Genomic DNA, 27,903 nt, shown 5'->3' on the forward strand with positions numbered 1-27,903 from the left:
GTTAAGCAGCAAGACGTCGTGATTTCACTCTAAGAGCTCGTTCACTTTGTGTTTGAAAACTAAGAAGTTTAACAGATAATGGAGCGCAAAATATTAAACATTTAATAATAACTCTGTTACTTTTTGGAAACTTCTTGGTCTATGTAATTAAGACAATTTAAGGCGGGGAAATTGTCAAGAAATTGCAAGACTTCTGACCAAAGCAATAATAATTCATTAAAACGACACTAGAAGCTAAAAATATTAGAAATTGTATTTAAATGAAATAACAATAAAAACAAACAGAAACAATATTGTGTGCTTATAAAACAAACTAAATTTATAATTTATGGATAGGGAAATGTCCTCGGCTTTAGTCTTGGTCAGTGTGGTCAAATTTGTCCAACAAGCACCGAGACAGTCTGGACATTTATCGAGACCAGCATGTCCGCATGTCGTCAAGTGTTTGCATTGTAATTGCTAGTCTGAACCTATCAAATCTGCCCCTAACAAATGTCACGCACATTACAAATGCTTTCATTGGCCACTTTATACTTTTTCTAAAAACATATCCCCCACACTATTACACCACCAGCAGACTGAATTGATAGAAAGCAGGCTGATCCATGTTTTCATGTTGTTCACACCTAATTTTGACCCTACCGTGTGAATGTTGCAGCAGAAATCAAGACTCACCAGCCCATGCAACGTTTTTCTAATCTTCTTTTGTCCAATTTTGACGAGCCCCTGTGAATTGTAGCCTCAGTTTCCTGATCTTATCTGACAGGAGCTGCACCCGGCGTGGTCTTCTGCTGCTGTTGAGATGCTCTTCTGCATAACTTGGTTGAAACGAGTGGTTATTTGAGTTGCTGTTCCCTTCCTGTCAGCTGGAAGCAGTATGGTCATTCTCCTCTGACCTCTGCCAACAGCAAGACATTCTGCGTAAAACAGACGGTGGTGTGGCAAATCACAATAGTTTCTGATGCTCAGCTTGAACTTGAGAACATGACCATGATCGGTTGTGTTCATGAGCAACAAAAAACAACTAAAACTAACACTGAAACTAGGAAAAACCAAACTGAAACTAAACAATATAAAGTAAAAGAAAGGTTGGGGTTCTTGGCAGCACGGCCTCACCTCTGCTCAACAAAGCAACCGCGGACCCTCAACTCTTATCAGTTCAGCCAGTACTATTAGATCAAGCACCATTTTCAGCTCTGCTACCATAATTGGAAAAGAGTTTCTCTAATGACCAATCAGCATTTATAACATGATAAACTTACATTTGGTAACACAGGGGGCAACTGCACAGGAGCGATGGTTACTGAATGTATGCCTGTGTAGATGTTCCCTTAGAAATCAACAATGAATGGATTCCTTTAATCATACATTTTTATTTACGATATATCTACTGACCTTCTGTGCTCCGACTTACAGAGGTTACTGCTTAATTAAAGTTAATTTGTTGAAAAAATTCCTTTGAACACAGATTCTTTTTCTTCCTTTGCAGTAATTAGAAACAAATTAAGCCCCTTAACAGAATATTGCTGTAAATTTACAGCCACATAATTATTATCTAGGAAATTACAGGGAACCTTTAAAGTCTATGAAATATTGTGCTGGACTATCACACGTTAATGTCTTTTTCATAATAAAACCATCCTGCTTCCAGTCTGATATTAGAATTTCACTGCACCTAGGCATTAACTTTTTTGAGGGGGTGAAACTCCAAATTATATTCACCTCTGCTGGTGGTCCCTGCTGGGTTAGGTATGCCTAACCTCTCTGAGTCTTTAACCTTGAGAACAGCCAGCCCGAGGACGGCATGGATGTGGTGTTTTATTAAATTAACCACACTTTGCTGACATGTCTCTGTACTGTTCTTTTTAAATGACTATGCATGTATGTTTTTGCAGCATTTTTTATTTCAGACATCCCAGAAGGTTGTTCATCTGGACGTAGCGTTTTGTGGGAGAAACGTTTCATCACTCGTCCAAATGACTTCTTCAGTCTCAGCTGACTGCAGGTTTCCCCAATCTTATAAACAGTACATCTGCACAATAACTGAAACTAGCCCATGATCAAGGAACTGACCTCACAGCCCATTGTTCTTTCAGTCGGCTAGTTTCAGCTATTGTGCAGATGTACTGTTTATAAGATTGGGGAAACCTGCAGTCAGCTGAGACTGAAGAAGTCATTTGGACGAGTGACGAAACGTTTCTCCCACAAAACGCTACGTCCAGATAAACATGGATGATTGAGCATGCAAGACATTCATTTCAGACAGTTTGCAGCCTGCTTTCACTTATCGTTATTGAGCAGGAAGCACAGTCTTGTTAAGTGAACCTGCAGTTGATAGAAAGACTGCCAACAGTGTAAACGTGATAAAAGTGTTATATCACACAGAGGACTTTATCAGAATGAACAGCAAACCTGTTTTACACCTCTGTCTTCGAGTGGCTGTTTGTCTGGTAGCTCGGTCTTTGGAATTTGCAGCTCATGTATCTACAGATTCATTTTTTTCCCTGGGAAAAACAGTTTTCCTCCTCGGTGTATCATTTTAAATACACTGCTGTGAAAATCAGCTTCCCCCCTTCCTGATTTCTTAGTTTTGGGATCTTTCTTCTTCTTCTTTGTTTTGCATAGTTGTTGCACCTAAATGTTCCAAATCATCAAGGACATGTTAATATAAAAGATAACCTGTGTAAATACAAAATGCAGTGTTTAAATGATGATTTAATTTATTAATGAGCAGCTCTCAGGTGGGAACACCCCTAAGCTGTGACTTCATGTGTGCTAAACGCTGCCTCGTGAGCTACTTTTCCAGTTTCTTTCCCGACCGCTTTGAAGGCTTTTGACAGTCCAGTTGTGGCTGCGATGATAAGCGTCACCAGTAATGGATGATTGACTTGTAAGAGCCATAACAGTGTTTCCAAGTAACCGTTTTCAATTATACGCCTGACAATGCAGCGGTGCATTGTTTGAGACACAATAGAGCAGCTCCCACTCGATGAGTCCTGCAGACTATAGAGAGAAACATGCAATAATTTTTGGCAAAGCGATGAAAAGACAACCGTCGGCTTGTTGGAGCCATCATGAACGCGGCAACGTTACTCACATTAGGGGAGGTTAAACCTCAGTTTTGTGTGTTTGTGTGTGCGTGTTGCTGCTGCAATTTAAACTTTGTGCCTGTCATCAGTGAGAGTCCTGCAGTGTGAGGGCGCGCCTGTATGACTGAGCATCATTAAGCATGAATACGGAGGAGGAGGAGGAGGAGGAGGGCGAGGGAGTCAGGGCTGACGATCACAGAGGGGAAGTGCCGACTGCAGACCTCTGGGGGATAAGAAGCAGCAAAAAACAGGAGATTATTAAAAATAATAAGGCCCTCCTCTGCCTTGCTCTAATGACGCAGTCACAGTACGACTCTGGCAGCGGAAATACTCAAGCTGACGAGGGACCTCAACTCATCTACTTTTGTTTACTGTTGTCTGGAAATGAGAAGGAAATGATCAGTTCTGGTGTGGGAGGCACAGATCGCAGGACAAGAGAGGACGGCGAGATCGGAAAAGCTCCAGAGGGTCAATTAGCCTCAGATACTGTACACATAGTTAAACTAAATGAAAGCAACCCTCCATCAGTGTGTCCAACCTCCTTAAATTCCATTAGCTGCAACCAGCGAATCAAAGCCCAGCTGTGGGCCTTAAATTAAGACGAGACTCTATTAACAGATTGCACTGTCTACACCGTCAGGCCTGGAAAGTGGGTAGAGCCAATAATGATCCTGAATCTGATGACTTGGCAGTCAAGCTGACACAAACTGCTTCCCTCCAATCCACTTTAGAGCACAAACACAAATCTCCATTCCACTAAGTGGGGCCAATAAACACAATTTAGCGCAAAGGGGGAGATTAATCTGTGGCTGTGTGGACGTTAACAAGCATCGGACGAGTGTTAAATACACTCTGCACCTCAGCAGAGAGAAGCAGCTGAATCAAAGAGGACCAAGTAGAAGAAATTTTTTTTTAAATCCCTGCATTTAACAGAGGCTGTTTAAAAGGTGCAGAAGCTGCTCTTTGTGTGATTCCAGTGAGTGATGCACTCTCAGGGTGGAAGGCCTTGAAAACGTGAGCAGTGGTGCCCTCTAGTATTCAAAAGAGTGACACACAAAAATATGAAGCTCTGGATGACACACTATAAGAGTGCAGAGTGGGGTCGGCACAGTGTTATAGACCTCCAAACTTCATGTCGCCTTGAGATTAACTCAAGAACAGTGGATAGAGAGCTTGACTGAATGGGTTTCTATGCCATGATGATTTACGGCTTCTATATATCCAAGCCTTACATTGGAGAGCAGTGAAGATGTTTTCTCCCAACTTTATGGGAACAGTTTGGGGATGGAGTCTTCCTGTTACAACATGACTGCACACCAGTGCACAACGCAAGGTCCATGAAGACATGGAGGAGAGATTTTGGTGTGGATGAACTTGACCTCAACCCAACAGAACACCTATGGGATGAACTAGAGTGGAGACTGTGAGCCAGGCCTTCTCGTCCAACATCAGTATCTGACCTCACAAATGTGCTTCTGAAGGAACGCTCCATAACTCCCATAAACATTGAACCTGTGGAAAGACTTCCAGGAAGAGTTGTAGCGTGTGTTAGAAATGCATTGCAGGAAATACCACCGAAGCAGGACAAAAACAGACTATTAATACAAATGTAGGGCATTTTGGACATTAGGCAGTGCGCTTGAGTTGTGGGATTATCTCCCACATGCCTGTTTAACCTTGCAAAAACGTATTTTTCTTTTCCTTTGCATTCTAAATTAAAACCTCTTTAACACCATTTAAATACTATTTACCCCGTTGGTACAGTTCTGTTGTTTCACAATGATGCAGAAATGCTGTTTTTCCCTCAGTAGGAGAAAACACGCCTCTGCTGTTTTATTTTATTTGATGTAGGGAGGAAGTCCTTCTTCAATAACGGCTTCTGCTCTGCTGCCACTGACAGAGATGAAACAAAGTGCTTCAGCCACAGTTCTTGATAGAGATTTTTCATTAAGCAGCCAGACTCCACAGGAACGAGAAGAGGACGGTTTCTATCAGAGGCTGCAGAGCCAAGGGCCTTTATGGGAGACTATGTGGTGAAGAGACTCTTGTGTGAGTGATGAGTCTGCCTGAGGACAAAGGGCCGATGTTCTCGGGACATAGGGTTGGCTTTAATGTGGGAAGGTGCTCGAGAGACAGAATCAAGCCCTAAAGCTCATTCCTGCTCATATATCGTCTTTATCAGCGGGCCTCCGGTGGAGGGCTGGCACCAATTCGTCTGGCTTCTGATGGGACCTAAATCACTGATATTATCTGGTGGAGTCAACAGAGGCAGACGAGGTCGCTTTCTATTTTTGATATGGGGAAAACCTGCAAAGACAGACAGCATAAAGAATAAACGCTGGATACTTTTAACACCGCAAATGTTTGAAGTCTACGTTAAAATCTAGCTTGCACAGAAAGTACAGGTCGTTACAGAACAGGTCTGCTGCTCTTTGCAGTTACATTATACATGTTTATACACCACACGCTACAGCAGCATGAGGACGATAATAAGACAAATATTAATGATAATAATTCAATTCAATTCCAATTCATGCTGTTATTATTCATATTAATGGTGATGATATTGTTCTTATTTTTTTAAAATTATTATTTCAATTTGCAAACTCAAAGTGAAAAAAGAAAGATGCTGCATACATTTTATGTCAGCAACATATCCATCTTCTAGTAATATTATTGATTATTGTGTGACTTATTCATATATATTTATATATATTAGGTTTTATTTTGGAGACAGTGGACCGCATCTTGACAACGTGGTGAATGGTGGTGCACAACCTCTGGGATACATTCTCCTCCATTTAGTACTTCGTGGTTATAGCACATACAACAATGCTGCAGGGAGGACAATAAAACAAACCAAAAAAATCCCAGATGGTTCTTTTTCACAGCTCTGTCCACACAGCATAATATTTCAGAGGCCACCAAGCGGATTCTGATTCAATGTGTTAAAACTGAAAGAAAATAAAAGGGAAAATGTGCAAAAATAACAGAAATAAAGATTTAAACTTTAGAGCATTTAACATGACAAACTAATTGTTATGAAAAATTATGAAACATTACCAAAAAGAGAGGGAATATTTATATTATATACACATATATAAATATCATTTTGGTTATAACAGACTTTTGAACCTTACATTGTTTTTTGGCCACACGGGGGTGCTATAGCATTTATTTACCTGATTATTAAGAAACAGTCATATCAAAGCATTATTCAAGCTTTAAATTCACATTTGTTTTTATTACATTTAGTTGGCTAAAAAAATGCCAATTTTAATGGCATTTCAAAAGGATTCTTTTACAACAGAGAGTCTATAATGTTTTTATGCTTTAAATCCCTGTTTGCTAGATTTAACTTTGCATATGACCACCCAGCCTGATGTTCATGCAGACATGGTCAAGGTGACCTGCTGAAGATAACACTGAGCATCAGAATGAGGAAGAAAGGTGATTTAAGTGACTCTATATGTAGCATGGTTGTGACAGATGGGATACAGCAGCTGAGCATCGTTTAAACACCACAGCCTACCTGAGTATATTTACTGACCATGTCCATCCCTTTATGACCACAGTGCACCATCTTCTGATCATCTTCATCATCTCAAACTGTTTATTTTAATACAACAAATGAGATCACTGCACTCAAATATTTCCATTTCTGGCTCTGTGTGATTCTTTTTAAAAAACAGACATCCATAACATGGTCATCTGTGGCATACAGCTCTGTTTGTGAGCACAGATGTCCTGCACACTTGATGTTTAAACCTTCCATTTGAGAGGGCAGCCAACAAGAAGAAAGTTGTCTGAAAGGAAGAGGAGCGGAAATACCTGAGTGGCTCCACTAAGGCTGAGCATCAGATAAATAAGGATTATTTTGAACTGTTAATCATGCAAAGCTCTTCTAGTAGAGTCTAAAATTAAAATATGGAGCTGGAAAGTTGTTGAACACCAAACTAATCATCAGTTACATTTATTGTTATTTTACTAACAGTACTTATATATGTCGCATGATTATTTTTCACACTGTGGTGACACTTTCCCACTTTAAATGTTGGGTGCAGGTTTATTTACATTTTGCTCTCAGCTGTGAACATTGTCGTGTCTGGACTGCACTTACGCCATGATGCTGGATAAGGGAAACAGCTAAGCCAATAAGTACGAAAGGTAGCTGAATATGAAGACAAAGAGGGGCTCAATCAGGCGGATGCTGTGGGTGAAACGTGACGACCGCAGCCACTAATCCAAACAGAAGGCCAAATAAGACCCCGCCCTTTGTGTGATTGCAGCCAATCCCCAACTCTCTGTGAATCGTACTCATGGCCCTTGATCAGTGGTCTTTGATCACAGTGTTTTGATCAGTGGTGGTTAATCAATGGTCATGAGAATCTGCATATTAATGATCAAGGAACTGACCTCCCAGCCCATTCGTTCATTCAGTGGTGCTGGTTTAAGTCATTATGCAAATGTACTGTTTATAAGGTTGGAAACCTGCAGTCAGCTGAGACTGAAGAAGTCACTTGGATGAGCGACGAAACATTTCTCCCACTGAAAACGCTACGTCCAGATGAACAGAATCAACTTTTTGTGATTTACTTACCTGGATGATTGAGCATGCATCAAGAAGATATTCATGTTGTCTTACTATTCATATTTTATTCCAGCACAGTTGGTGTGGATCACCGACAAGTTCAACGACAATAAGGGGCTATTCAACTGTTGTTCTGTTTTTCTACTGTTGCAGTTGGAGTCTCCGTCCACTTGGGGCCACAGTTGCCCGTCTGAACCTGCTGACTCTGCACTAGAAGAAATTCCACCGCACCCGGAAGCGCTCTCCGTTCGGCAGCTATTCTGCTATTCATTCAGGCTGCAGCGATTTCATTCAGCCGTTGTTGATCTCTCCGCTTGTGTCGGGCGCCTCATTTACTTCTCCGTGGACAGATTGAAGGAGAGCGAGCATGGCTGGTCGGCTACCGGCTTGTGTTGTTGACTGCGGTACGGGGTGAGTAGGAGCACAATAAAAGGCTAGTTAGCGTTAGCTTGCTTTTCATTGACCACCTAAGCGACTGTCAAACTTCAGCTAACGCCCTATTCAGCCTTCAGGCTGGGGGCTTTTGCTCAGCGCCTCTCTGTTATTCTGAGTTCGTCGGTGAAGTCGGCGTTAATGCCACAAATCCAGCCAAAGTTTCCAGCTGCTTTATTTTGAAGGCTTTTTGTTCTTCCCTCAGCTTTGTCATTGCTGTTAGCTGCTGCTAGCCGCTGAAGCTAATGTTACTTCCTGGAGAAAGCAGCCCTCATATTACACACTTACGTTCGCTCAAGCCTGGAGAAAGTGTCTTATATCCCTGATTGTGTTCCCTTTTAGGTACACGAAGCTCGGATATGCAGGAAACACAGAGCCACAGTTCATCATGCCTTCATGTAAGTAAACAGACCCCCCCGCCCCTCAAAAAAACAGAACAAAAAACAAAACCACTAAAGACCTAAAACTAGTTTAAACACAAGGCAATGTCGAACATGTGGATTTATTTACGTGCTGGGATGCTGTTAGAGAGCATATTTATTATTAAACTGCATTATTCGTTAAGTTGCATAAACACCAGCAGTTTAGTGTGGATTGCCTCTGTGTGGTTTAATGCAGGTTAACAGTTTCAGGCCGACTTCCTTTCACCCTAGAGATGTACCAGAGCAGTTAAACTGGTTTCCGTAAGGCTGGTATCATATTGGAACAATATTTTCTTATCAACTCACGCACAGCAGGTTTTTCCTGGCTCATAATGTAAATTCTAGTAGGGAGGGACTGTGGTTGTAAGCATGATTGGTCTGCATATATTTAAGGGAGTGGGTTAGACGTACCTCACAGATCACAAGTTGGACAAAGGATGTTTAATACCAAGACCTCAGAGCACATCCATGGATGCGGTGAAGGAGAACATGCAGCTGATCTGCTGTGGTGACCTCATGAGTGTGCGACGCCATCAAACTCTGAGCAACTATTTAGACAGGAAACAGCTGTCCTGTTTCCACTCGTGTGACTGAGTGTCTAAAATATCTTTGCCAAGCTAATTGTGTCCAGTGTTGGATGATTTTTTTGTTTTTTCTTGAGCCGATTGAATCTAAGTTTGCTCGACTAATGTTATCTCAGGATGTAAGTGCATGATCAATCCTGTTGTTCATAGTTATTTAATAAAATATATTTGGTACTGTGCTGTACCAAATTTTTGTTTTTCTTCCACCCGTAGTATTTACAGTTTACATCGTTTGTCTGCAGGTATTGCGATCAAAGAATCGGCCAAGGTCGGAGACCAGGCCCAGCGCAGGATGATGAAGGGAGTCGATGATTTGGATTTTTTCATCGGGGACGAAGCCATCGATAAACCGTCGTATGCAACGAAGGTGAGATAGACGCCGATGTGGGGGCCGAGTCAGATTTGTGTTTGAGGATCGATATTAATGCTGTTTTTCTCTCTTTGCGTCCACAGTGGCCCATCCGTCACGGGATTGTGGAAGACTGGGACCTGATGGAAAGGTTTATGGAGCAGATCATCTTCAAGTATCTGCGGGCAGAACCTGAAGATCATTACTTCCTTTTGGTAAGACCAGAGCACTGTGGGTTAATGGTAGTTAGAGCTAAGCAGCAGGCAGGGCCCTTCCTCTGTTTTTTCTTGTCTACACCAAACACAAACTTCTGTTAACTGTGGCCTAGAGGGCAAAACACAGATGTTCTCAAAAGTATATTTGCGGGATCAAATTGTCTCAGTGTTGTGAAACTGGTGCGACCTAAATAATATAATAATTCCTCTTGTTCCTATTGGTCGTTTACCATTACATGTCATTACATTACAGTTGAGTCCCTCTGGGCGTGGTTGTTATAGTGACACGGCTTGAAGTACTGTGACGTCATTTGTATGCGACACAATCACAACAAAAATCGCCTCAAAGCACTTCATATTGTAAGGTAGATCCTACAGTAATAGAACAGAGTAAACCCCTACAATCATATAACCCTGTGAGGAAACGCTTTGGCGACAGTAAAAAGGAAAAGCTCATTTTTAACAGGAAGAAACCTCCAGCAGAATCAGGCTCAGGGATGTGCAGCCAGCTGCTGTGACTGGTTGAGGGTGACGGAGGAAGGTGGGACAAAAGACATGCTGTGGGAGAGAGCCAAAGAATAACAATAACTAATGATTAAATGCAGAGAGGTCTATTAACACATAGTGAGAAAGCTTCCCCAGCAGCCTACACCTACTGCAGCATAACTAAGGGAGGATTCAGGGTAGGGCTGCCACAAACGATTATTTTGATAGTCGACTAGTCACCGATTATTTTTGCGATTAGTCGACTAATCAGATCATCATCCATTGGACGTAAAACTACAGCTTATTGCACCAGCAGCATCTGCTCTTATATAACTATCATTAGCTTACAGCTTTAAGTGTTTAAGGTATGTGCTAACTAAAAATAAAGAAAAGATGATAGTTTATTAAATTTTAATGAAATTTGCAGATTGTTTCGGTGAAGTTTAATAAACTCCTTGCTATCTAAAATATAACAGGACACTGGAGTATATTCTGGAGCATCTCACACTTCTGATAATCAGCTGTCTGCTTGACGTTTATTCAGCCGTGTAAAAACTATAACTTTAATCTCAGACAAACTGATTTACTCAGGAACAAATAAAATACAAAAAAAAAAGCCAAACAACAACATTTTAAGTTATCTAAGTGACTCATATATATTTAACCTGAGTAGCGAAAGACGGCGGTGGGTTTGAAAACGATTTGCGGGGAGTCCGGTGTTCTCACGGCGCTAGTGAGCCTAGCCCCCGGCTCGCTAACGAGCTAGTGGGTAACAGATGTCTCCGAAAACGTCGGAGCGCTTTTGAAAATATGTGGTGTCCTGATAAACTGAGCAGATATTTGAGGTTTACACAGCTACATTCTCGCCTGAAAATATGTTAAACGTTTATTTTGTGACCCAGAAAGAATAATAAGAGTAATATTAAAACTAACTAGCTGCCGCCATTGTTGGAAACTGCGCTGGGCCGCGCTATGAATTCTGGGACACAGCTGCTCCTTCTTCTTCTTCTTCTTCTTCGGGGTTTAACGGCAGCTGGCATCCTTGTACATGCAGTACTGCCATCTTCTGTTTCAGTCCGTTATTACACTCTTAAATCCTGCCACTTATTCCTGCGTCTTTTGTGATCTTACAAAGCTTCAAACGACGCGTCGACTATTAAATCAGTCGTCGACGATTTTGATAGTCGACGTAATCGTGACTAGTCGACAAATCGTGGCAGCCCTAATTCAGGGTCACCTGGTCCAGCCCTAACTATATGCTTCAGCAAAAAGGAAAGTTTTAAGCCTAACCTAAGAGTAGAGAAAGTGTCTGTCTCCCGAATCCAAACTGGAAGCTGGTTCCACAGAAGAGGGGCCTGAAAACTGAAGGCTCTCCCTCCCATTCTACTTTTAAATACTCTAGGAACAACAAGTAGGCCTGCAGAGCGAGAGCGAAGTGCTCTAATAGGGTGATATGGTACTACAAGGTCATTAAGATCAGATGGGGCCTGATTATTTAAGACCTTGTATGTGAGGAGCAGGATTTTGAATTCAATTCTGGATTTAACAGGAAGCCAATGAAGGGAAGCCAAAACAGGAGAAATATGCTCTCTCTTTCTAGTCCCTGTCAGCACTCTTGCTGCAGCAACATAACAGTGGACAGACTCTGGGACCACATTGTGGGTTTGTGTGGAGCCATTTCAGTTTTGATTTTCATGAGGAAGACGGACTTCATAACTGATCGAGAGACGCCACTAACTGGCCAATCGGTGGCATTTAGTATGTTGACATCACATTTTCGGATCACTTGGAGCCCCTGCCTGAACGGACACTAAAAAAGTAATTGGTACCAGCTGCTACCGCCTAATGCAGGGGACTGGTGCAGGGACACCAGTCCACGAGGGCCGGTGTCCCTGCAGGTTTTAGATCTCACCCTGGGTCAACACACCTGAATCACATGATTAGTTCATTATCAGGCCTCTGGAGAACTTCAAGACATGTTGAGGAGGTCATTTAAATCAGCTGTGATGGTTCAAGGACACATCTAAAACCTGCAGGGACATCGGCCCTCGTGGACTGGGATTGGGGACCCCTGGCCTAATGAAAGTCGAGCTGTGCCGAGTAACCATCAAACCATCTCAGCCTCGCCTCTCTAATCTGTCAGACGTGTCCGCTCCTCTGCAGAGAGTTTGTTTTCAATACAAACTGCTAGGGAATCAAGAGTACAACAAAAATAGCAACGACCGTCTCGTGTGAACGATCAGCCTAAAATCTTCTGTCTTCCCTTTTCAGACAGAGCCTCCCCTCAACACACCAGAAAACAGAGAGTACACAGCAGAGATCATGTTCGAGTCCTTCAATGTCCCCGGCCTCTACATTGCTGTTCAGGTAAGACTGCTGCAAAGGCTTTTCTGAGTTTTGGAAACAAATCCCTAAAAGTTCAAACCCAGCACTCACAGCTGGTTCAAACACTGAGCTCAGACGTGAGAGCTGCGTGCGTATAATTAGATTTGTGTGTTTGACTGAGAATGTGATTCCGAGGATGTTTTATGGGGAAATGCGGGTTTTCACTTCTTCTTTTTCAAGGTTTCACAGTTTGTTTGGGTTGTTCTTACTTCATATAAATGCACATGAGTGTCCTGAGCGTAAACCTATGTTTCATGATTTTTTTTTTTCTTCTTCCCCAGGCTGTCCTGGCGCTGGCTGCCTCCTGGACATCCAGACAGGTGGGAGAACGAACGCTGACGGGGACGGTGATCGACAGCGGAGACGGGGTCACGCACGTCATCCCGGTGGTCGGTGTCGCGTCTTTTTTGTGATTATTAATTGCTTTTTAGCTCCCAGCCTCACTTCCGCTCCCTGGAGCTCTAATCCTTTGCTCTGTGGCGTTCCAGGCTGAAGGCTACGTCATCGGCAGCTGCATCAAGCATATCCCCATCGCCGGTCGAGACATCACATACTTCATCCAGCAGCTCCTGAGGGAACGAGAGGTGGGGATTCCTCCAGAGCAGTCTCTGGAGACGGCTAAAGCTGTCAAGGTCAGTACGCTTCATGTTTACCAACCAAAGACAGGTTTAAAAAAAAAAAGAAAAAAAAGCCCTTTTTTCTAATGGCCAGCAGGGGGCGATAAAAGCAGCCAGACTGTATAGAAATATATGGGAAGGTGAGCCTGGCTTTCAGTTGATCTTGGATTGGAGTAAAGATTTTCCTGATGAGTTCATGGTCTCAGTTACTAGGTTAAAGTCTTAATAAATATGAAATTATGCTGCTGTGCAGAGTACAATGGACAATAACGCAGGGTCAGTTCAGTTGCAGAGGGGGTTTCTCATCAGCTTCAACTGCTTTGGTGTCAATTAAATTAACTACAGGAGCACTAGAGAGGCGACAATGAGACAACCCGCAACAAAGGAACGGTTTACAGCTGGAGGACACTCACATTTTTCAGTCCTCATCTTTTCTGACTGTTTTTTAGTAGTTTTGCTTTTGGCTAGTCTCAGTGTCACTACTGCTAGCATGAGACGACACCTGGACCCTACAGAGGTTGCAGAGGTAGTCAAACCCCTCCAGGATGGCACATCAATATGTGCCACTGGCAGAATGTTCGCTCAGAATCAAAACACAAAAGCCCGGCACTATGATTGTGGATTTTCTTAGCGAGTACTGCTGAGGTAAAAGATCTGGGGTGCAGCTGTTCTGTTGCCATCACTCCTGCCTTAAAGCTGGCACTTCGTTAAGAGGCATCAGCAGGTCATAGCAAGAGTGCGGACAAACCGGGAGGATTATGTGACAGCCTTGGCACACAACTTGAGGGATTGCTTCATCTCTGTTGCTAACTGCAGGGGCATGTTGGCCGAGCTCTGTAACAGAGTTTAGAGCGACAGAGTTTAACTGGGCCTCTGTTCACGAGGACACCTTTTGTGTCGTTGCAAACAGCATGAGCACCAGTTTGAGTCATTGTGAAGCTGTCCTGTCCATGCGGTGTTGTTGTTGTATAGATTTTAATTTATAAATGGAAACTAACTCAAGATGCAGTCTGTAAGAAAACAAGGCAGAAAAGGAAGTGATACCTCTGACAGATGATTGCGTACTGCTTCTGTCAGGTACTTATCAGTTTGGCCACTAGAGGTCAGTGTGGCATCAGAAGCATCAGAATCTGAGAAACTTTATTAATGCCAGAGGGAAATTGAGTTGTCATAGCAGCAAATATACAACAAACTTCAAGCACTCATATAAAATGATTTTAGAAACAGATGCTACTAGAAGCCATAGTTAAATTATACTGAAAACTGGTAGCCTCTCCATTCATTCCAGAGGTTTAAAACGGGAAGCTCGTCGTTGTTTGTTTAGTTCCATGTGCATTTGTCTTACAGTATTGCCAAATATTTTGTGCTGTGTTTTTAGGAGCGGTTCAGCTATGTGTGCCCTGACCTTGTTAAAGAGTTTAACAAGTACGACACAGACGGCAGCAAATGGATCAAACAGTACACGGGCGTCAACGCCATCACCAAGAAGGAGTTCACCATCGACGTTGGGTACGAGCGCTTCCTCGGCCCTGAGATCTTTTTCCACCCTGAGGTACAGAACACGCGGACACGCTTTGCTCACATTTCCTCTAATTTTTATATATATATATATATATATATATATATATATATATATATATATATATATATATATTTATTAGGGGTGCAACGATATTCGTATCGATATTGAACCGTTCGATACAGTGCTTTCGGTTCGGTACGCATATGTATTGAACAATACAACATTTGTAATTTATTTTATCAACTTTCCTTCTGACGATGCTGTCTGTGTTGAGCGCTCAGTGAATCTGCGTTCGACTACTCCGCCTAGGCTGCACTGTTGAGCGCAGATCCACTGAGCGCTCCACACAGACAGCATAGTCAGAAGGAAGAGCGCAGGGCAAGCTAGCGAGACAGAAGTTAAGCTCTACTTGCAACATGGACCTCCCCCATTCAGATCTGGCGTTTGGAATTATTTTGGTTTTCATGTGACGTATGACCCTGAAGGTAAGCGAGTCATGGACTAAAGTAAAACAGTATGTTGGATGTGCCATGCAATGCTCAATTACATGGGTGGGAGCTAGTGTGTTAGCGTAGTTAGCTCGTTAACGTGTTGGCCATCTAGCCCCATGCACGGGGCGATCGGCGGTAGCTCATTAACGGAGATTTGCCGTGTTGTGGCGTTAAGGTCATTTCAACGAGATTAACCTGAAAGCACTAGTGGGAACACAACGAATATGACTGCACATTTACGCCGACATCATCCTAGTGCAAAGACAAAAACAACAAGCATGCTACTAACTTTAGCCGAGTCATTTAGACAGCTGTTAGCACATGATTCTCCTTATGCTGCTGAGAATATAGCCCAGAAGAAGCGGATAGTATAGCTTTTATTTTGGAAAGAGCCATCTCTCTGTAATAAACTCTCTTTTCCAAAGATGAGTGATTCCTCAATCAGATACAGGGCTCGCAATATCGCTAGCCCGACGTCCCGGAGCTAGCGATTTTTTTCAGTCGGGCTACCAAAATCTATCTCTTCCCTGCCCGTCGGGCTATTGTAGGAAGGAAAAATATATGTCAATGCTTTTGCATTCTTTCAGAAATGTAGCTGGGTAATTATGTCATTGGCATCGGTGAGCCACTGTCAATATGTGACATATTGAAATCGCGTTTGAATTTGCGCTTGTTTTTTGCTTTCACTTTGCAATCGTGCGAACTGTGTATAGAGAGCGACAGCACTGATCTGTGAGTGATGATAATTTGTGCACCAATTCCTCTGACATCGTCTTATTAATCGTTAGCTTACTACGCAAACATGACAAGTGAAATCTCCCGCAGCAAGCTTAAACATGTGAGAGGTTGATCGCGCAGAGAATCGCTGAGCTTATGTGAGTGCATGTGTAAAAGCATTTCAGTTCTGCTGAGCCAAATAAGACAGGTCGGGGTGAAGAAGTGACAGCCAAAGAAAAGCTTACCACAAAACGGAGAAGTTATGACAAATGAGACTATAAGGCAAAAAGAAAGTGCAGCTTTATGGTTTCATGGACAAAAGAATTTCTGTGGCTGCAATATGATGAGCTAAATAACCAGGGCTGCACATAAGTGGTCCGCAGGTGCGCATTCGCTGTCAAAATAAAAAACGCGCACAAGGGTTAGGGTTAAATTTAAAAACTGTACTTTTGAGTTAAAATATATATTTATAATTTTAATAAATGACAAATTAAAAAGGCATGAACATTTTTTTTGTATCGAAAAAATATCGAACCGTGACACCAAAGTATCGAACCGAACCGAACCGTGAATTTTGTGTATCGTTGCACCCCTTATATATTTATTTATTTATTTATTTATTTATTTATTTATTTTAACTTTACCTTTTTGTTTTCATCCAGTTTGCCAACCCAGACTTCACCCAGCCCATCTCAGAAGTGGTGGATGAAGTCATCCAGAACTGTCCCATCGACGTCAGGCGTCCTCTCTACAAGGTAAACGCACACCTGTCTGCTTCTGTTTGAAACATGGACACGCAGCACATAGCAGTAATTATTTTGTGTTGTGTCACAGAATGTCGTGCTCTCCGGAGGCTCCACCATGTTCAGGGACTTTGGCAGACGCCTGCAGAGGGACCTGAAGAGGACTGTGGACGCACGACTGAAAATAAGCGAAGAGCTGAGCGGTGGGAAGTTGAAGGTAAGGGGGTAGAAGTAGCACGAGGAGCTGATACAGGCAGCTTCACATAAATCTGTGAAACATTTTGCTCCGCAGAAGAACTCTTTCTTCCAAAGCCTGCAGGCTTTTCAGTAAACTGTTGAGCACAAATCATCTTTGTTTTGCAGCCCAAACCCATCGATGTGCAAGTCATCACCCATCACATGCAGAGGTACGCTGTCTGGTTCGGAGGATCAATGCTGGCATCTACTGTGAGTATTTCAAGGACATCTGTACTTTTGCACTGCAATCAGTGTTTTCATCATAGTAGTAAATACCCTGTAGTTACACTCTCTAGTTCTAGTGATGTAAGCTGTACGCTTTTAACTCCATAATATATGCACACCGTTAGTACCCATGTGTCCAGTACTTACTCGCTTTACTACCCAGTACATACCCGCTGAACTATCCAAAATGTATTCTCTTAAGTATCCAGTACGTAAAAGAACTTATTTTGTAAGTTTCCTATATGAAGGTGCGCATTAGAAAGAAAGCTAACAGGCTTCTTTTGCAACATTTAAGCCCTGAATTTCTTTGTTTACACTGTGATATTTCCAAAATGTTATTCAGTATTTAAGTTTGCTTTGTTACATTTGTGTGTTGCTTCTGCAGCCCGAGTTCTACCAAGTGTGCCACACCAAGAAAGACTACGAGGAGATCGGGCCAAGCATCTGCCGCCACAACCCCGTCTTTGGAGTCATGTCTTAGGCGATGGAGAGAAAGAATGCATTCAGGGGAGGCCAAGAAGAGGAAAAACAAAAAACGGACGATGCAAGACCTCACGTGCTGTGCAAGTCCCTCCAGCCTTTGCACGGATGCTCCGACAGATTATTTGTATAGAGCTACAGTGGACCAAACAAACTGCCAGAAGAGTGGCAGCATCCTCACAAATTAGAGGAAAGAGGTGACTCAGCCCAAAGGATCCTCAGATAAAATGTTTACTGCAAGTAGGCTGATGATGATGATAATAATAATAATAATGATGATGATAGGTGATAAATCTTTAATTTCTGCGTGCCTCATATATGTACTTACTCTATCCTCACAGGATTGTAAAATGTAATTAATCAACATGAGTCCTGTATAAATGCAATTCTGTGTATATGGGTTGGGTTGTGGTATGTGTTCTGTACTCTAAAAATTGAAAGTGTAACGGTTGTTTTAAGAAACACATCATGCTTTGCTACGCGATTACTCAAAAGCTTGGTGTCACTTTGAAATTTTCTTGTTTTAGAAAGAATATTAGATTTTTTAAAATCTCATGTAACATGAAGTGGATCAGAAATGTATAAATAACTCTGTAGGCATACTTGGGTCCATTTTCTGTAACCATCACTCCTCTTTTAGTGGCATATAGTGTTCCCCAGTTCGAATTTCGCATGTTAAAAGGCCGCTAATTATGCTAGCCTGACTGAAAACTGTCCCGCTGATTTAAAAAGCCATGCGTTTAGTTTTATCGATGTCTGGGGCATCATCGTTTGGGGTCAGTTAAAGTGGAAACAAACAAGGCCTAAAGTGTTCTCGTTCTAAGAACTGAAGATTTCAGTCTGTGGTGTGTACCAATCCTTTCTTCGAAAAGCCGAATCTGGCTTCAGCCACCGGTGCTGAAGTGAATGCATAACTGACCGGAAATAAGTGCATCTTAGGGCTGAGAGTCTCACAGCTTCTCAGGTGGCAGCATCTTTAAATGGTACCTGTAAGAGTAACACTGTTCCAGTTTGTAAAGGGATAGTACACACTGTTGTATGACAGTTTTAATTTTTCTGCAGTTTTCATACAGAGAAAAGACGAATGGTTCAGATTCATTGCCTCTTTAATCAGCACAGCGTTCAGCTTCGCTATCATTATTGGAAAAGTTTTTATAAATACATTTATATCTAAATGACCAGTCAACCTTTTAACAAGAACAAAATGTTCTGCTGGGTGATAAAGGAGCGATGCTTGCTGAAAACGAGACCCTGCATGAGCCTACATCGATATTTTAATAATTCGAGGAGCCTCTGTATGTGCATGTGCTCTTGGCTTGTGTCAGCAACTGTTCATCTGATCCACTTGTTATTTGGCGGGCGTATTGCTGGGCTCCCAAATACGTGCAGTATAAAGTGCAATGAAATAATCTGGATGGGCGTTCCTCGTGAGGACAAAGTCACTGCTCTCACTAACTGTGAGGAATCAGGGAACATCTGTAAATGGTAGCTACTCACATAGCACGCACTGCCCTGCTTCCATTTAAATTTATTAATAATTTGTGATGAAACAATTAAATCTCAGAGCTTCTCTTTCAAGGACAGCTTTTTTTCCAAGTGACCCCAAAGGCAGCCTTTCTGTGCAGCAGCTTTATGATAATCAAATGGGTGCAAGCATTAAAAAAAAAGAAGGAAAAAAATAGAAATCACCAAAACAAACTGACCATTCCCATTTCCTTTGTTTTTTTTTTAAGTACCCTCAGTACCTGGAAGAAATATTTATTTGAATTTACATGAAATTATTTGCTCATGTTTGTTTCTTCCTGGTTCCTCCTGCAGCATTATGACAAATCACCACCGCTTTGCTCTTTTTTTTAAATTCCCCCCCCCCTCATTTTGTATGAATCATCTCTTGAACAACCCGTCTTTGAAGGAAAAACAAATTGTATTAATATATGAACATGCAGTTTGAATGACTTGTTGGACTGTCACTGTTGCCTAGATCTCAGTTATACTGGATAGCCTTGTACTGTACCAAATCTGGATTTCAATGCTGGCATTCCAATAAACGCCAAGGAGATGTTTCTTCACGTGTTGATTTCTCTGTTTCGGGCTTTATTATCTTGTTTGCTTTGCTTCTATTTTTAAATGTACCCATCCTATTTATGTGTGTCTGAGCCCTGGCCTCTGTAACTGTATCCCTTCCAACATATGGTGCACATTTATTTTAATTCAGCCACCTTCTTGTGCCCGATTGGTCAGCAGTAAAAGGGAAGCCCTGTGTAGAGTGTCATGCGTAATCGACATGTCCAGCCTCTTAGGAGTCTATCAGACTTTTTAAACATGACATGCTAATAGAGTAAGAAAGAGAAGCACCGAGACGGAGGAATCTGGAAAGATTTAAACATGTCGTCCAGCCTGAGGTTGAAGGTGCTCCTCTTCTTTGCTCTATTCTTTGGAGCAACAGGGTTTCTCTTCCTGATTCTCTCCTGTGGGACTGAGTACTGGCTGCTGGCTGCAGAGTCCTGCAGCAACCCCGGAGAACACAGCCTGAGAGACGGGAAGAGCAACGTGAAGGTATTTGAACTGTGCAGGAGCGACGAGTTGATTTATGTGATGCCTTTTAAGAAAGGGAAACAGTAGTTTATGAGTAAAGATGTATTTATTAACATGCGTATTTAAAATAGGAATATGCTTTGAAATATAAAAGTTACAAAAACAGACTGAATGACTAACATAACATGGAAAACTGTTAATACGCAAAATTTGTCATTTAAAAAAAATGAAAAGCAGATTTTTCCACATTAAAATATGTTTATTTATTAGATAAAACTTAAATGATAGCGTAATGCTGTGAATTTGTATCTAAAATTTGAGTCAACACCATCAATTTATAAAAGAAATAAGTAAAAATACACAAGAATGTAATTTTTTTGAGCTACTGCAACTGTATTTTAATGGAATACAGGAATTTTTGTTTTTTTATTCATGCAAAATATTTGGTGCCCAAAGTGCTACCTTTTTTTATGGGTTTAACATAAACAAACAACAACAACAAAAACACTCAGTATAGGATTGCACCAGCCAGATTTCTCCTGCATGGCTAAGATCAAAAGATTGTTACATCTTTTAACACAAATCTATTTTTTCTCATATTTCAGGCCATTTAAAAGACAAAAGTGTGTATAATGTTTTATTATATTTTAAGAAATAAATGTTGACAAATGTTAGTGCAATGCTAGTGATTTTCCATTAGCTCTCCCAAAGCTGATTTGGGCTGAGGGGCCTGGCAAACCTTTACCACTGCATGGAAATCACTGGACCAGAGGCCAGTACTTGGATTATATGGCAACAGCGTTACACTTCTAATCTGCACACAAACATAAAATGATTTTGTAACAAAAAAGACTGAAAGAGCAAAATAATACTAAAATAGGAGTATAACAGGGTAAGTATAACAAACCAATGTGTCAACATGTTACATGATGCCATTATTTTGTCACAGTAACCTTCATCACCATTGTCAGGCTGCTTATTACACATCACTTTGTTGCTGTCATGCCGCTAGTGGACCGGGTGCAGGCTCTTGTTGCCTAGGTAACCTTGTAACACCCATGTGAACTGTGTTCTTCGCTGTCATTGGTAATCGCTTCAATTGTGCACCTCAAAGTTGAGAAAAGTTTAACTTAATGATGACAAATTTTATATATATTCAGTCAATTTAATTGATTTTTGTGGAGTAGCCCACAGCACGTCCTATATACTGTGTACCATGGGTTGCATTTCTGGCTAGTTGGTGATGTTTCACACCACTGACCCTTCACATTTGCAAAACAACCGATGTTATTTTAGGCCCTGTGCATGAGAAGGGGCTGAAAAATAGACATATTGTGCATCAGATACGTTATCTATGACTTTAAATGTCTCCAAATTCACTTTGTAGCTGTAGACCTACAAATTGAATATTTACATATAGTGTCTCTGGATGGTGATACTTGAGACTTAAATGAATGGACAGAGAAAATCAAATCTCGGCCACATGAGAGAAGATGAGGTCACAAAGTTCAGTGTGCCAACTTGCAGTATTCCCCCAGTTGGCTTTTGCACCACTCCCTTCAGACCGCACATGTGCACTTTTTTATGGATCTGCATTCAGATGATCAGGCTTTTATTCTTGCACTGATATCCTTTTGTCCTTTGTCCTGATAGTTTTTGCATTGCTTAAAATTTCAGTATTCTTTCTCTTCTTCTACTTTTTGGCTGCTTTAACTTGATTATCATGCACTCTAGATTCATTTGAGACTCTGTGAAGATCAAATTGACACACAAATAAAAAAAAAACCCGCCAATCCCATCAGGATGTTTTTGAGCATGATCCTCTTTCAGTGTAAGCTAGAAGAGCTCCAGTGGAGGGTCTCTGGGTGCAAACTTCCTCAAATGTGTCTGTTTGCTGGCAGCCGATGGACCCCCAGTCTTTTTCTGTAGCAGGCTCTGGTTACCCTGACACAGTAAACCTGCCTCTTATGCTGTATCCCATAACTTAAACATCTCCCTGCCAGAAAGCACTCACTGCATTTGGATCTTGTTCGTTCTCCACACATTCTTGTAATGAAACCTGGGAGATGAGTGGCTCTGGAGTAAAATTCATTGAGGTATTCATTAAAATTGGCTCCAAACACGGGTCAGAAACAGGGTTTATTTCCACAGCTCTCATCAGATGTTGTTTTCTGATCCGACAGAATTCACAGGGTGTGACCATTTTCCATGAGGGTCTGTTCTGGCGGTGCTCCTACACGGCCTTTTCTCACGATTACTCAATATGGGACCTTTGGATCTGTGAGAACCTTCATTACGTGTTTTATAAATGGCAAAAATAACACAGTGAACCTTTAATTGTGACAGCTGCCTTTCCCCCCTCTTCAGCAAACCAGCCTCTACCAAAAGTGTGCGAGGTCGCTTTCCTCTTCCCTTTTCCTGCTAACAAGCCGGTAGAGCTGTGGGATGAGCCGCACAAGTTTCCTGGACAGCCTGTTGAACGCAATGCGGCCACTGGTTGGCATCACTTTGTTATACAAGCGGCACATTGTCACTGTAAAAACAGCACTGAGCACTGACTGGCTGTCGTGTTTTCCTCAGTTTTCAGGATCTGCTGGACCATCTTCTTCGTCATGGGTTTGGCGGCGATCATCATCGGTGGATTTGTTGTCATCTGTGCCGGCCCACTGACCAACCACAAGCTCTATAAAGTGGGCGGGGCTCTACAGCTGCTTGGCGGTAAGGCTAAATATAGAATTGGAGGCTTCTTCTCAAACAGATCCTCAGAAGCTTTCTTCAGAAGGAGACTATCATGAGAACATTTTAAAGTATGTTGTGAGATTTCTGCCCCCCAACAGAAGAAATTGTATAATTTACTCCATTTGTAATGACAGTTTTGGTCACAGTCCTCTTATCCAGTGTCCATCTGTCTCTGAAATAGGAGAACTATTTTTGTCTGATCCCTTATTCACTAGAGATCATCACAGCAGGTACACTTTTGCCATCTTTTCCACGCCACATGCGCTTTCTGACACAGTCTGAAGGGAATATGGGTCTCTGGCTAGAATTGAACCAGTGACCTTTCTCTTCCCCAGTGAATCTACAAACCACTACACAGTGAAGCCAGTGTTCTGGCTTTGATTTCTATGACTGGCCAGGAGTGCTACAGCAAACGTAGCCATTAAGTTGTTTAAAGTGGCTTCCACCGCTCATATCCACCTCCGTATTTGTGTTCTTCTGCTCTAATTGAGTAGCTTTGCATGACTGACAGATCAAAATAATCCTAATTTATTGTATGCTGGGCAAACCCTGCCCTCTGTAGGCCACTTTTTCTGACCGGATTCAGTTTTTTAACAACACCTTTTTTTTACTTGTTTGGATAAAATGTGTTTTAATTTAAAAATCTATTTATGTACTTTCATATCTATGATAAATAATGTAGGATTGTTAAAAAATATTATATTTAATCTGCATAACGTGCAATAATTTTGATTAGCTGATTCGGAAGAATTTATAAATAAAATAAAATTTTGCACAACTTCAAAGACATAAACATGTCTTTTATTTTTAATCCTTTTAAGTAAAGTAGCTTAATTCTAAAAATCATTATAAACATTAATGAATGTTAAACACAAAGTTTCTAGTGCAGATTTGGCTTTGGAATAAAAGAAAACATAAAACACAAATTGTTCATGTTCAGAAAAATATGTTTTACAATTTTATTTTCAAAAGATTTTAATGCTTTCAGCTACACTACAACTAATGTAGAAAGTAAGATTAGTAGTATTAGTGGTATTAAATTAGTTTTAGTAGCATCAAAAAATAAAAATATTTTAACTAGAAATCACTGAAACTAGAAATAATGTAACATTTAATAGAGGTTCACATTTGTTAGCTAACACTGCCTCCAGGTCTGTGTAGCTCAGTTTTAAATGAGAACATGTTTGGAGGTTGTGTTTGAGGAGTTTTATTTTCTGCACATTTAACGGTTTCCCTGTTTTGGTGTATTTGTTTGCTGAAGCTCTTGGCTAAACGTTTATCTCAAGAATGTAATTTGAAAGTGTGCGGTTCCAGCTAACCCCAAACACCAATCATCAATACCTTTAGTCTCAGGACATCCTTTCCTCTTCTGCAGAGATCACTCAAGTTAAAAAATCGGAAAAAATCTTTGTTACGAGCCAACATTAGTATGAAAATATTGGTAAGGTCGCAAAATTTAGAAATTAGAAGGGAGGAAAGCCTTTCCCGTGCTTTGGCAAACATGTGAGCCATGTAAAATGTTTTTATGCATGCTTCCAATTTCCTGTTCTACGCAGAGGAAAAACTGAAGAAAAAACAGTCTCATTTCACAATGACTGCATTGTTTGTACTTATGAAGCGGCACGATTTATTGTTTTACTTTGAGCAGTCAAAACAGGCAGTAAAACACGACCTGCTGTGCCACTGACTGGTAAAAACCTGTCCTGCAGGTTTACACGTGTCCCACGGAGTGAGGACAAAAGTGTAGTAGATGACACGCTGACAAAACAAAACAAACAACACAGTATTTAACAGAAACACATCAGCTGAGAAAGGCTGCAACAGACGTTTTGTAAAATGAGTAGAAATATTTAAACTGCAGATGTCATCTGGCATTTTTGCTCCCATTACATTCTTGATTCTCCTGTAAAGCCTGGTTATTATGTCTGTATATCTTATATCGATCAGAAGCTGAATGACCTGCACTGTTTCCCGTGTGTCTGTTAGGCGTGTGTCTGTTCATCGTGGTGGTGATGTATCTGATGTGGATCCAGGTCCTGGACACTCTGGATCAGTTTACCCTCCACCAGAAAGCCTCTCGCTGCCCGTCTTTCCATCTCAGCGTCCAGCACGGCCCCTCGTTCTTCCTGGCTCCGGTGGCCGTCTTCTTCTGCCTACTGGCCGGCCTCCTCTTCGTCCTGGTCGGACGAAGCATCGAGAGTAAAGAGCTGGACAGCACGGACAAAATCTCGGAGATTTCGACAGATGAGCTGTGAATACAGACAGTCGACTGGTTCAAAAGTTCACCGCTCCACGTGTCTGGAGTGAAATGCCGTGTGCTTGGTGTGTAGATGAGTTGCGGATGTGGAGCTGATGATGCTTGAGAAGAAAAACAAATGTTTGTGGCTTAAAATCAGTCACAGGAGGCTCCTGACGAATCTGATTTTGTCTTGTACCATCGACTGAATGCTGTGATTTTTAGTCTTTTTAGTTGTCTCGTGTGTAGCAGCACTGTAAGCATTAAAGAAATGCTTACAGAGTCCTGGCCAATGATATTCATGCTGTTACCATCCTTTATATACAGTTTACAGTCCATTCAGATGATAGACTGTATATAAAAGCTGGACATAACCAATGTGATGTCAAGCATTGGCATTTGAACTTTCCTTTTTGAAGACCTAATGTTATCATGGCGCCAGAAGTGACCATATCTGGAGTGCTAAGTGATTACCTTGGTTAGTAAGCTTGCATTCATAAACTGCACATATCTGCTAATTAGTACTAAAGAAATACCAGAATTTAATTCGCCCAAACTAAATCAGGCTGCATTATTAATCAGATAAGTTGATTTAAAGTTATCCAAAAGGCATCAGGACCACAAACACAGAGATGTTGAGCTTCGTGAGGCCTCGAAGAAAGCTAATCGCTACAACTGCCTGAGTAGGCTTCAAGCTCCTATTTGAAAATTCATTCAACAGGACTGTTGTTTAATTACTGTAAAGATGAGCATTACAACAGTCTGCTTACATCATAACATTATAACAGTATAGCTCACACTGAGTCATGTCGGCTTCATTTTTCAGGTGGCCGCCACTTCATTTAAAGTGGAAATGTTGATTGTGTTGTTGCTGTGGGGAAAAAGAAATAACTGTGTGTTTGTTTTTAATACAGTGACATTTGATTGACTAGTCAAATGGTTTATGCCATTATATTTTTCTCTGATCTCGTTTTGGTTAGAGATTTATTTTGTTTTTGTTTTAATTTACGTGATCGTATCGCGTGTGCTTGAATTACTGTTTACCTCATTGTTGATACATTCTTTTGTTGTAATTGAAAAAATATACAATTACACAATATAAAAAGTTAAGAGAGGGCATCAAACCAACGTTCATACAGGACAATTTTCAACACATCAAAAAGCGTCATTTACATTAAAGGCCTAAACCTTGTGCTCTTTCAGGTTTGTTAGTCATTAACGTGTGTTACTTAAGATAGTAGGATTTAGAGGAACTGCAGGACTTACGTGGAAGTCCAGAGAAGTTTAATATGTAAGAAAAGCTGGTTGGAAACTGAGCTGTTGAGACTCGTTTTAAGACATTTGACAGAAACAAAGGGACTTTGCCATTACTGTGATGTACATGACGGGACTTGGTGATCCATAAAAGTAGAGTCGACCTCGTAGGTTAAAGCTGCACGGACCTGTGATGGGAATTTTTGCGGTCACCAAACTGAAACCAATGTACCAACGGGCGCGTACGGGGTTAAAATCAGTTTGCTTACTCAAATATTTGTTCAGTTTCATGTTCGACATTTTACTCCAGTCAATAAACTACTGTAACTTTACATTTACTGCATTTTGCTGTTTGTAAAGGTTCGTTTTTTCTCTACTTCTACTCAAAGATTTCATTGCATTGACACAGCATACGGATAGTAATCGAGCATATGTGCATATAAATGACGACCAGAGAGTTCAGATTTCATCTGTTGACAGTTTAAAGCCACAGTTTTTACTCTGTCGCAAGAAAGTAACTTTTTTTCCCCCAGTGAGTAATATAATTCTTCTAAATAAAAAACTATATTCTCAAAAAGCTTGATGTTTTCAAACAGTTATTTAGGAAACTGAAATAAATTCTAGACTCATTAGAAAAATAATGTAATTCTTCAAGCATTTTTCCATTTTATGACCTATAACTAAAAGAATTTAATTAAACAAATGTATTGAAAATTATAAGAATATTCTGTGACTTATAAATACTGTGCATCTCTCGGTCTAGATAAATACATGCAGCATGCATCATGGGGAAGATTGCTGACGTGACAGGTGTCCAGATGACACTCATCCTCGGAGGGTAAGCTTAGGAAGTCCTTGCTGAAAAGGCTGGCTGTTTGGGAAGGTGACTGTAAGGAAAGGTTTGGTACAAAAAGCTGCAAAAGATACAGAGATGTGCTGGCGTTAGAGGAGCTTCGATCACTGAGTGCAAAATCAATGCAGCGCTTCATGCCTCCATAGACTGAAAAGAAGATTTCTGCAGGGAAAAGGTGCAGTGATTTGTTGAAACACGTACAAACATACATATAAATACAATATATAAGGCAAAAACAGTTTGTACAATTCTAACAAGCTTGAAATTCGATATTTATTTTTCAGCACAGTCTGAACTCTCTCATTAAGTCGTCTTCAGGAATAGTTCTCCAGGCTTCTTGAAGGACATTCAAAGCTCTTCTTTGGATGTTTCTGCCTTTTGTTCTGTTCTCTGTCAACATGATCCCACACTGCTTCGATAATGTTGAGGTCCGGGCTCTGGGGAGGCTGATAGTGCTCCACTGTGTGATTTTCTATCCAGTACCTGGTTACTTGTTCACTAGTACTTGATTATTATTTCTAGCAAATATAAAGATCTGGATGGATCACATCAGGATTAGTATGATTTAAGAGTAAAATCAGAGGCAAGCAATGCTTGACAGGAAGTCACTCCAACCGTACAGCGATGTCAAAAGGACCAAAACACAGAAAAGCTTCCATCAGTGAGGATAAAGTTAGTCATTGCAAATGATTTTTCTAATC

The 27,903-nt window shown here is 41.1% G+C and overlaps 2 protein-coding genes across 2 annotated transcripts; both read left to right on the top strand.

The window, feature by feature from the left end:
- The first annotated feature begins 7,884 nt into the window (after positions 1-7,884).
- Positions 7,885-19,650, top strand: LOC101475383 (actin-related protein 3). Its single transcript, XM_004562597.6, has 12 exons — positions 7,885-8,091; positions 8,455-8,510; positions 9,361-9,485; positions 9,572-9,682; positions 12,440-12,535; positions 12,835-12,942; positions 13,042-13,185; positions 14,549-14,722; positions 16,563-16,655; positions 16,735-16,860; positions 17,007-17,090; positions 17,491-19,650. The coding sequence occupies exons 1-12, from the start codon at positions 8,048-8,050 to the stop codon at positions 17,584-17,586; spliced, it is 1,257 nt and encodes a 418-aa protein (XP_004562654.1). The 5' UTR covers positions 7,885-8,047; the 3' UTR covers positions 17,587-19,650.
- Positions 19,651-19,870: 220 nt separating this feature from the next.
- LOC101475687 (transmembrane protein 182) lies at positions 19,871-26,692 on the top strand. The gene is made up of 5 exons (XM_004562598.5): positions 19,871-20,141; positions 22,304-22,400; positions 22,488-22,616; positions 22,701-22,838; positions 24,846-26,692. Exons 1-5 carry the CDS (start codon positions 19,971-19,973, stop codon positions 25,112-25,114), a joined length of 804 nt encoding a protein of 267 aa, XP_004562655.1. The 5' UTR covers positions 19,871-19,970; the 3' UTR covers positions 25,115-26,692.
- Positions 26,693-27,903: the final 1,211 nt, after the last annotated feature.

This window comes from Maylandia zebra, linkage group LG23 (genome assembly GCF_041146795.1).
Source record: "Maylandia zebra isolate NMK-2024a linkage group LG23, Mzebra_GT3a, whole genome shotgun sequence".
NCBI lineage: Eukaryota > Metazoa > Chordata > Actinopteri > Cichliformes > Cichlidae > Maylandia > Maylandia zebra.